The sequence below is a fragment of the Erinaceus europaeus genome, chromosome 17, assembly GCF_950295315.1.
Source record: "Erinaceus europaeus chromosome 17, mEriEur2.1, whole genome shotgun sequence".
Lineage (NCBI taxonomy): Eukaryota > Metazoa > Chordata > Mammalia > Eulipotyphla > Erinaceidae > Erinaceus > Erinaceus europaeus.
In genome coordinates this window covers 2,877,092-2,886,850 of record NC_080178.1, presented here as the reverse complement: position 1 = coordinate 2,886,850, position 9,759 = coordinate 2,877,092, and the positions used below count along the sequence as shown (strand labels likewise).

At 58.8% G+C, this 9,759-nt stretch overlaps 2 protein-coding genes across 3 annotated transcripts in view; one reads left to right on the top strand and one right to left on the bottom strand.

The window, feature by feature from the left end:
• Window positions 1-2,965: 2,965 nt before the first annotated feature.
• Window positions 2,966-5,510, bottom strand: LOC132533976 (basic proline-rich protein-like). Its single transcript, XM_060177365.1, has 4 exons — window positions 5,357-5,510; window positions 4,558-5,051; window positions 3,341-4,443; window positions 2,966-3,275 (listed from the first exon to the last, which is right to left on the bottom strand). The coding sequence occupies exons 1-4, from the start codon at window positions 5,508-5,510 to the stop codon at window positions 2,966-2,968; spliced, it is 2,061 nt and encodes a 686-aa protein (XP_060033348.1).
• Window positions 5,144-9,759, top strand: part of KDM2A (lysine demethylase 2A) — an 80,342-nt gene continuing 75,726 nt past the window's right edge. For both annotated transcript variants that reach the window (XM_060175949.1, XM_060175948.1), the window contains exons 1-2: window positions 5,144-5,298; window positions 6,453-6,556. In XM_060175949.1, coding sequence (XP_060031932.1) covers window positions 6,515-6,556 — 42 coding nt within the window. In that variant the 5' untranslated portion in view covers window positions 5,144-5,298; window positions 6,453-6,514. The remainder of the gene's footprint in view (window positions 5,299-6,452; window positions 6,557-9,759) is intronic.

Sequence of the window (9,759 nt, the reverse complement as noted above, 5' to 3'; positions counted from 1 at the left end):
CTGATACCATTGTTGTTGGATAGGACAGAGAGAAATGGAGAGAGGAGGGGAAGACAGAGAGGGGGAGAGAAAGACACCTGCAGACCTGCTTCACCACCTGTGAAGCGACTCCCCTGCAGGTGGGGAGCCGGGGGCTCGAACCGGGATCCTTAAGCCGGTCCTTGTGCTTTGTGCCATGTGCGCTTAACCCGCTGCGCTACAGCCCGACTTCCTTAACTTTATTTTTATTTGACAGGACAGAGAGAAATTGATAGGGAGGGGGAGATAGACAGGGAGAAAGATACACACCTGCAAGCTTGCTTCACCACTCGTGAAGCATCCTTTCTGCAGGTGGGAAGCACAGGCTCAAACCCGGACCCTTGAACATGGTGATATGTGCATTTAACCGTGTGTGCAACTGCCTGGCCCCGACCTTCAGCTTCTTTTCTTTTCTTCCTTCCTCTCTCCCTCCTTGTCCTCCTCTTTCTTCTTCTTTTTTAACATTGTTGGGGTTATTATTATTGTTATTATTGATGCCATAGTTGTTGGATAGGACAGAGAGAAATGGAGAGAGGAGGGGAAGACAGAGAGGGGGAGAGAAAGACAGACACCTGCAGACCTGCTTCACCGCCTGTGAAGCGACTCCCCTGCAGGTGGGGAGCCGGGGGCTCAAGCCGGGATCCTTACTCCGGTCGGTCCCTGTTTTTTGCAGCACCTGCACTTAAACCGCTTGACTCCCCTCTTTCTTCTTTTTGTGGTGCGGGGAATGAAACCAGATCCTCACACATGCAATCCAATGTTCTTGAGTGGCCTCTTCAGGCCAATCTTCAAACAGATGGGAGAGACACCGCCCTTTCCGTTTGTGGATTTCCCAGGGGCTGTTTATGGTGTTCCCTGGGCTCGAACCCAAGGCCTCAAGCGTGGAGAGGCATGGACTCAACCAGGCGAGCTGTCTCCTAGCCCTAGCCCTTCAGTATTTGATGCCAAACATTTTAACCACTGGCTATGCTCCCTCTCAGGGGATCTTAGACTTCTCTGTTAGGGTTAACCTCTGCTGTTTGGGACGGACAGTGAGGACTCCCTCTTTAGCAGTGAGGGAGTGCAGAGAACTTGCAAATAGTTTGCTAAAGTTGATCGACTATGTATTTCTCTTGTCACGCGGTGAAGACTCCCATAGAAGTGGAGAGTTGGGCTGAATTTTGACTCTCAGCACATGCGGGGGGTCTTGAAAAAGAAGGAAAGAGAGAAGCCGAGCATTATACTGGCACATGAGATGCCAGGGATTGAATTTAGAGCCTCAAGTTTGAGAGTCCAGTGCCATTTCCATTTCTCTACCTGCCAGGCTGCCATTTACTGAGTCTTAGCTTTGCTCAAGGTTGGTTAATGTGTCGAGGCTCCCAGCTGACTCCAGCCAGGGAGCCTCTTATTCAGTTGCTTCTAGCAGAGATTTTTTCTTTCTTTTTCCTTCTCCTTCTCTCTGCAGCTGCAGTGGAAATCAGTGCATAATACTTCTGGAGGCTGCCCCAAGCTCTGTTCTTCCTGAAACTGCCTCATATAGTGAGCCTCCCAACAGGCCCTTGCCAACCAGCCTGTGACTGTGTGTGTGTGTGTGTGTGTGTGTGTGTGTGTGTGTGTGTGTGTGTGAGGTGGGGGGAGTCACTAGCCATCTGCCCTGTCTCTTATCTCACCCAGCACATCTGCTTTGGAAAATGAACAAAGCCTATTGTGTCCAGCTGTCTGAGTGCCACTTCCCCCAGCACACACTGGTGAACAAATGGTTTTCAACTGGGAATGAGTTGCCTGCAATGGGACCAACCTTTACCTGCTGTCCTGTTAAAAAATAAGCAGGGCTATTACTGTTCTCCAGGATGTCCTGGGCTTCCCCTTCCCGCATGTCTACCCGAGTGAGCCCTTTGTGGAAGAGGAGCAAGTCACTTGGGGTGGGGTGGGCGATGGGTCAGAAGCAAGGCAAGGCCAAGCACAGCACTTACTCTCCAGGCCCCTTTTCAGCACTGATCCCGCGCGCCCCACCCCCATGTACCTTGTGGGTTCCATGGTCTGGAAAGAAAGCTATTTGTTTTGCAAATAACGAAGATGGGGTCAGAGAGCTAGTCTGCCAGTTACTTAAGCAAATGTCATCTTTCTTTTCTTTTTCTTTTTTGCCCCAGGGTTATTCCTGGGGCTTGGTGCCTGCACCAATTCACTGCTCCTGGAGGCTATTTCCCCCCCACACCCCTTTTGTTGGCCTTGTTTATCATTGTTGTTGTTACTGCTGTCATAGTTGTTGGATAAGACAGAGAAGTGGGGAGAGGAGGGGAAGACAGCTTGTGAAGCGAACCCCTGCAGGTGGGGAGCCTGGGTTGGAACAGGGGATCCTTACACCCTTCCTTGCGCTTTGAGCCATATGCACTTAACCTGCTGCACTACCACCTGGCTCCCCTCTCCCCCCCTTTTTAAAAACCAGAGCACTGATCGGTTCTGGCTTCTGACGGTGCGGTGCTGGGGATTGAACCTGAGACTTTGGAGCTTCAGGCATGAGTCTGTTTGCATGATCATTATGCTATCTATCCCTGCCCCAAACATCTTTTTTCTTTCCCACTTAACACACCGACAAGCAAAACCTAGGGGCTGCCTTTTTCGACATCCATCGAGGGCCAGGCACCCAGGGCAACACCGTAAAGGTGTGTGTGTGTGTGTGTGGGGGGGGGGGCTTCTAAACTTCATTCACTAGGGCCTGGAAGGCCTCGGCGAGGCTTTAGATGATCTTCTCATCGGTGGTCCGAAGAGCTAAGAAGTCTGGACAAAGCCGGTCTCAGCATACAGACGGATCCGATGATGCTTCCCCGGGGACTGGTGTGCAAGACGGAGCCCCGTACCATGGAGACAGACCCTTGCCGTGGCCTGGGGGGTGGGTGTCCACACAATAACAAACTTTCCCCTTTCGCCGCCTTGGTGGTCTGCCTTTCAAACGGGTGTGGCTGCGGGGCTATTTAGCTGGTTGCGTGTGCGTGTGTGTGTGTTCGTAAAGGTCCCGCAGCGAGCAGAGATCCTCCCGGAGCGGCGGCAGCTGCAGCACCCGGCTGGCAAGGTCCCTCTCCCGCGGAGTCTCCGAGGCATCGCCGCTGCACGCGCGTCTTCCTCCGAGTGGAAGGAGGCCGGCCGACCATGGCAGCTCCACGCGGCGTCCCTCCGGTTGCCTGTCCTCTCGGGCCGCGCTCCCGCCCCGGCAGCCGGAGGTCAGGGCGTGGGAACCCGCGGCGGGGTCCCCGGGGCGGCTCGCTCCCCGCAGGCCCCGCGGCGCCCCCTCGGCTGGGGTGTCCCGACCGCGCCTGGCTGCTCGCGTGCGGGGCTCGGGCGCCGCCGGTCGACGTCCCGGGCCCGCGAGCTCGTCGGGCGGCGGACGGACCCCGGGAGCAGGGCGACATCTCCGCTACCCTCCGTGGGGGGCGCCCCGCTCGCCGGGGGCGGGGTCACGGTCACGGTCGCGGTCACGGCCCCCCCCCTCCGGGCCGCGGGGGCACCGGCGCGGCGGAAGCCCGAGCGTGACCCCCCCCCCCCGGCCGCTCTCGGGGCCTCGCCGCCGCCGTCGCGGGCCCTCGGCCGCGCCTCCTCCCTCCTCCCCGGCCGCCCGAGGCCCGCGCTGCCTCCCCGGGGGCGCCGAGGCGGGACGGCCATGCTTCCCGCGTCTCCGGCCCTTCGGCGCGGCGAGGAGTGGGTGAGGCGGAGCCCCGGAGGCGGGTGTCGGGCCTGCGGGCGCGGGCGGCGAGTCAGTCCCGGCCTCGGGCAGCCGCCCCCGCGCCCCGCGCCCCGCGCAGGCCCGAGCGGGCGCCCACGGCCAGGCCGGACCCTGACCCGGGAGTGCGGGAGTGCGGGCGGCGGCGCCATGCAGCCCGGGGCAGGCCGCCGGGCCTCCGGGTGTGCGACTGTGACGGGCGTTGGGGGCCGGGCCCCGCCCGCGGCTGGGGGTGCTTGTGCTTGCGGGGTCGGGGTCGCCGCTCCCCGGGGACGGGCGGCGCACGGAGGCGACCGTGAGCTCGGCGAGGCGAGGCGAGGCCACACCGGGCCAGGCCGCGCGGGGGGGGGGGGAGGGCGGGCGCGGGCGCGGGCGCGGGCGGAGGCGCGGGGCCTTGTGCGCAGGCCCGGCGGAGCCCGGGGGGGGGGGGGGGGGCCGGGGGGAGGCGGCCGCGGCGGGCGGGCGGGCGGGGGCGGGGGCGGGCGGCTGACGTGATCGGGGGGGCGGGGCGGGGCGGGGCGGGCGGCCGCGTCGGCGTCGCCGGGGCGCGGGCGATTCGAGGCCGACGCATCCGCGCGTGCGCGCGCGGGCGGCGTGTCCGCGTCGGAGGAGGTGACGCGTGCGCGCTCCCGTGCGCCCGCGAGAGCGGTGAGGGGCGCGGGGGGGGAGGGGCGGCGGGGCCGCCGGGGGCGGGGTGGGGAGGCGGCGCCTGCGCAGTGCGCCGCGAGGAGCTGTGTGTATGTGAGAGTCTGACGGGTTCAAAATGGCGGCGGCTGCTCCGGCGGCTCCTCCTGTGTGAGGGAAACAACACCCCTCCCCGGCGGCGGCGGCGGCTCGCGGAGCACCTTCCCGGCGGCGGGGCCCGTCGCCGCTCCGTCTATCCGGGGCGGGGGGGCGCTCCGGGAGGAGGGGGCGCCGCCGGGGGGCCCATCCCCCGGAATCCCTCCACTGCGAGCGGGGAGTCGCCGGGGCTCGTCCCGCAGCGCGGCGCCCGAGCGCGGGGAGACGCGAGGGGAGCCCAGGCCCCCGGCCCGCCCGCCCGCCCGCCCGCCGCTGCGCCTCCCGGGGCCGGGGCCCGCGTTCCGGGCGGCCGGGGCGGCGCGGGGAGCCTCGGGCCGGCGGGTCCCAGCTGATCGGCCGCGGGTGCGGGCGGAGGGCACGGCCCGGGGGGCGCTCGGGCTCGCGGCCGGGCTCGCGGTCGCCGTCGGGGTCGGGCTGCCGCCCGCCGGCCCGGGGAGGCGGGGGCGCCCGGGGGCCGGGGCCGGGGTCGCGCGGCCGCTCCCGCTCCCGCTCCCGCTCCCGCCGCCGCCGCCCCGATCCCGCCGGCCTCGGACCCTGGCTGGATCCCCGGGGGCCGAGGAGGAGGAGAAACCCTCGGACCCCCGAAGACGACGCCTGGGACTTGGTTTTCGCCCGCAGTTTTTTTTTTTTTTTTTTTGGTGTGTGTGTGTGTGTGTGTGTGTGTGTGTGTGTGTTTTGTTTTTTGGTTTTCGTCCTGTTTGGGTTTTTTTTTTTTTTTTGGAAGTCTCCTCTCCCTCGGACCTGCGCCGCCGAGCCGAGCCGAGCCGAGCCGAGCCGAGCCCCCGGTGAGACGCCCCCTCCCCCGCATCGGGAAGTTTGCTGCCCCGCGCGCGCGCCACCGACTTAAAGTTTCTCTCCGCGTTTCCGAGGGGGGCGGCCGGGGAGACCCCGCGCCCGGGGGCGGCGGGCACAGGAGGCGGCCGCGGGGGCAGCGTGGCCGGGCGGGTCGCGACCCGGAGGCCGGGGAGGCGGAATTCTGCATCCCGGTGGAAGCCATTCTCCGCGAGAATATTTGGGGAGGGGGAGAGCAAAAGCTCCTCTGGTGACTGGGATGGGCTGCCCGTCGGCGCCAGTCCCTCCACCCCTTGTATTTTATTTTATTTTATTTTATTTTTTGGGGGGGGGAGATGTATATATATAGATACATATGTATATACACATACATATATATATTATTATGCTTTTTTTTTTTTACTTAGAGCTTAGTGACCACGTCGTTTATTGCGTTGCCCCGGTCCGTGCGAGCCGATGGCATTTTTGTCCCCCGAGCGCCCACTTTGTGGAGTTTGGTTTCCGAGGTGCTCACCTCCAGCGGCGGGCTGCAGGGTTGCTTTTTTTTTTTTTGGGGGGGGGGGGACGGAAAGATGCGAGGCGCCTGGCGGGCGAGCGACAGCTGTGCGGGAGGGAGCGGGGGGGGGGGGGGGAGGGCCCTCCGGGGGCGGTTCCGGGACGCCCCCATTTTCCGTCCTCTTTTTATTCTGATGGCACTGGGTCTGCCCCGCTCTCCTTTAGTTTCCAAATCCCAGCGAGAGAGAGAGAGAGAGAGAGAGAGAGAGAGAGCGCGAGTCCGGCCAGGGTCCGCACGTCGGGGGTCCGGCTCACCTGGGCCCTGCGGAGAGGAAAGCGCTGCCCCCCCCCTTCTCCCTTTTTTTTTTTGTTTTTGTTTTTGTTTTTTTTTTTTTCTTTTTCTTTTTTCCTCTCTCCCCTTTCCCTCCCCTCGCTTCTGTGAAGGGAGCCCTGCTGCTTTAGTGGCGGGAGGGGGGGGGGGGAGACCGAAGTGGCGTGTGGCCCCTCCCAGGGAACTGAAACCGGCCGGGACAGCTGCTGCGCGGCGGCGGCGGCGGCGCTGGATGTGGACGCGGGAGGGGAGGAGCGGGGACAGAGCTGGGGTCTGGGGCGGTAAAGCTTCTCTAGCTCTCCTGTCCCGTCGGTTCCTCAGGAGGAAGAGGAAGGCAGCCCTGGAGTGCTTTCTTCACAGCGATTTCAACACACGCGTGAGAGATGGAACCTGAAGAAGAGAGGATCCGCTACAGCCAGAGATTGGTCAGTCAGTCGCTCCCTTGTCGCCTCTGCAGCGCAGCGTTGAAGCCGAATGGCTGTTTTTGTTTCTACTTGCGAATACCTGGGCGATGAGTTTTCAGGTGGCTTTTCCCCGGGTCCCTGGAGGAGGCGGGGAGGTGGCCTTCGTAGCCGCCCTGCTTGCAAGGGGACTTAACTCGAAGCCTTGCGCGCGCGCGCGCGCGTGTGTGTGTGTGTGTGTGTGTGTGTGTGTGTGTCCGTCGGTCCGTCCGTCTGTCCGTCCAAGAGTTTTGTGGCTTGCAGCCAGCGGACAGGCGGCCCTGCCCGTGTGGCAGTGCTGACACTGAGAGGAGAGGAGGCCCCCGGGTTCAGCTGTGTCGTGCGGGGTGCGCGGCTGCGGGCGGCCGGCGGCCGTGCCCCGCGTGTCTGGGGTGGCTGCCAGTGCCCGCAAGGGCCGCGGGTGCTGCGTGGGGCCCTGCTGCTCCGGGCCCAGCTTCCCGCACGGCCCCCGGCCCGGCCCGGCCCGGCCCGCTCGCGGTTGAAGCATTGGATTTCTGCTTCCCTCCTCGGCGGCGCCTTTATCACTATCCTGCCCCGCAGACTCGCAGACTCGTTCAGAAACCTGAGTTTGTGTTTGCAGAGTGGCTTGTGAGCACAGTCGCAGGACTGTCCTGTCCGCGTCCTGTGAAACCAGCTGAGCGCGGGCACCGAGGGAGTGACAGCAGCAGTGTGTGGCGGTTTATCCGCGCCGCCTCTTAGACCGACTTTGGCGGAAAACGGCGGTCCTCTAAGCCACTCTCTGGGGGGGAGGCAGAGTTTGGCTTTTTAGTACGACTTGAAAAAGCCCAGGTAACTGGGGTGTTTGGACAAGTATATCCAAGCAAAGAGGACTTCTAAACCACGACTTTAGACGTTTGTCTGTCAGTGCTTGTGTTGAGACTCTTGATGATTCTGTGATTATCTCTCAATTGACTTATTTTTTTTTATTACCTTTTTAAGAAAGATCATTTATTAGAACGGCAGGAGGAGAGAGAAGGAACCGGACTCTGGTACATGTGCTGCCAGGGATCGAACTCAGGACCTCATGCTTGAGAGTCTGATGCTTTAGCCATTGGACCACTTATTATTACTTTCTATTTTAATTTAATTTTTCAAATTTTACCAGAGCACAACTCAGCTGTGGCTGATGGTGGAGCTGGGGCTTGAACCTGGGACCTTTGGTGTATTAGGCATGAAAGTATTTGCATAATCACTGTTCTGTTTCCCCAGCCCCGTCTCTTATTTTAATTTTTTCAGATTTTACTTATACACAAGGGAGAGGGAACTGGAGCACCATTGGTACTCGGGAGGGCTCGGAGGGCACTGGGGACGTGCTGTTTAAACAGCAGGCAGCAAGCTAGCCACCGTCTACCTCCCCAACAGGGCCTCTCCACTTTAGAAACAAAGTATATCATGAGGACATTTCCATATGCTTGTCTGTTTTTTTTGGCTTTTTTTTTTTTTTTTTTGTATTAAACTTTTCTTTGGGAAAAAAAAAAAAAAGAGGCTGCTCCAGAACTCTCCCCAGGCAGTTGTTCTTAAGGGATTTTTTTCCTCTCTAGAGCACTCATCTACTTGGTTTATAGTGGTGTTGGGGATTGAACCTGGGGCTTTGTAGCCTCAGGCATGAGCATAGCCATTATGCTCACTACCTCCCTCAAGGGCTGTTTTTATGTTAGACTTGTAGAATTGTGTCTGGGGGATCTGGAGATCTAGTCTTTGAGCAAGCGAAAGTGTTCCCCTTCTGAACAAGGTAGGAGGTAGCGGTAAGGGATCCAGACTCTGGCGGCGTCTTCGCCATGCTGCCGTGTGTTTTTTACTGGGAAGTGATTGCTGCCTGTTGAACACATGAACTTTTTCTGTGACATGTTTTGTTTTTTTTCTTTTTGTTTATGTGCTATTGTAGTAGTGGTGTCTATGAGGTTACACCAGGTACTTTGGGAAGTATTATTGAGGTTTAGGATGTCTGATGTCTATAATTGTTATTTTTAAATTTGTTTTAATCATTCTTTTTAAAAATTTTTATTTTCCCTTTTGTTGCCCTTGTTGTTTTTATTGTTGTTGTAGTTATTGTTGTTATCGTTGTTAGATAGGACAGAGAGACATGGAGAGAGAGGAGGGGAAGACAGAGGGGGGGAGAGAAAGACAGACACCTGCAGACCTGCTTCACCGCCTGTGAAGCGACTCCCCTGCAGGTGGGTAGCCGGGGGCTCGAACCGGGATCCTCACTCCAGTCCTTGCGCTTCATACCACATGTGCTTATAACCCACGGCACAACCACCCAACTCCCCGTTCTTTTTAATTTCTAAAAAAGCTTTATTGGGGGCAGAAGGTAGATAGCATAATGGTTATGCAAAGAGACTCATGCGTGAGGCTCCAAAGTCCCAGGTTCAGTCCCTACCCCACCAAAAGCCAGAGCTGAGCAGTGCTCTGGTTTTAAAAAAAAAAAGTTTTATTGGACTGGGGAGATTGCACAGTGGTTATGCAAGTAGATTCTCACGCCTGAGGCTCCCAAGATCCCAGGTTCAATCCCCTGCACCACCATAAGCCGGAGTTGAGCAGTGCTCTGGGGAAAATAAATACATACATAAAGATTTATTTGGGGGCTGGGTGGTGGCTCAAGGTGTGGTTGAGCGCACACATTGCAGTGCACAAGGACCCAGGTTCAAGCCCCAGTCTCCACCTGCAAGGGGAAGGCTTCATGAGTGGTGAAGGAGTGTTGCAGGTATTTCTTTTATATATGATTTTTTAAATATTTATTTTCCCTTTTGTTGCCCTTTTTTTGTGTTGTTGTTGTGGTAGTAGTTATTATTGTTATTGATGTCCTTGTTGGATAGGACAGAGAGAAATGGAGAGAGGAGGGGAGGACGGGGAGAGAAAGAGACAGAGAGAGAGACAGAGAGACACCTGCAGACCTGCTTTACCACCTGTGAAGCGAAGGTCTTTCTTTTTATCTCACCTTTCTCCCCCTTCTCAATTTCTGGCTGTCTTTATCCAATAAAATATATAAAGAATAAAAATTAAAGAAAATTATTTGGGGGGGAGCAGCTGGCAGGGAGAACTAGAGCATCACTCTGTCAGATGTGATGCTGGGGGGTCAAACTTAGGAGCTTATGCTGGGGGGTCCAGTACTTTGCCCAGTGTGCCGCCTCTTAGCCCCTGTTTTCCTTTCTGGGAGGACCGGGCAA

Coding starts and splice junctions, on each gene's coding strand:
- LOC132533976 (XM_060177365.1), bottom strand. CDS start 5,510: ATGGCTTCCACCGGGATGCAGAATTCCGCCTCCCCGGCCTCCGGGTCG. Junction 4,444..4,557: donor CGGGCCCCGCCGCCGGGAAG/GTGCTCCGCGAG, acceptor ACATACACACAG/CTCCTCGCGGCGCACTGCGC. Junction 3,276..3,340: donor CGGGCCCGGGACGTCGACCG/GCGGCGCCCGAG, acceptor CGAGGGGGCGCC/GCGGGGCCTGCGGGGAGCGA.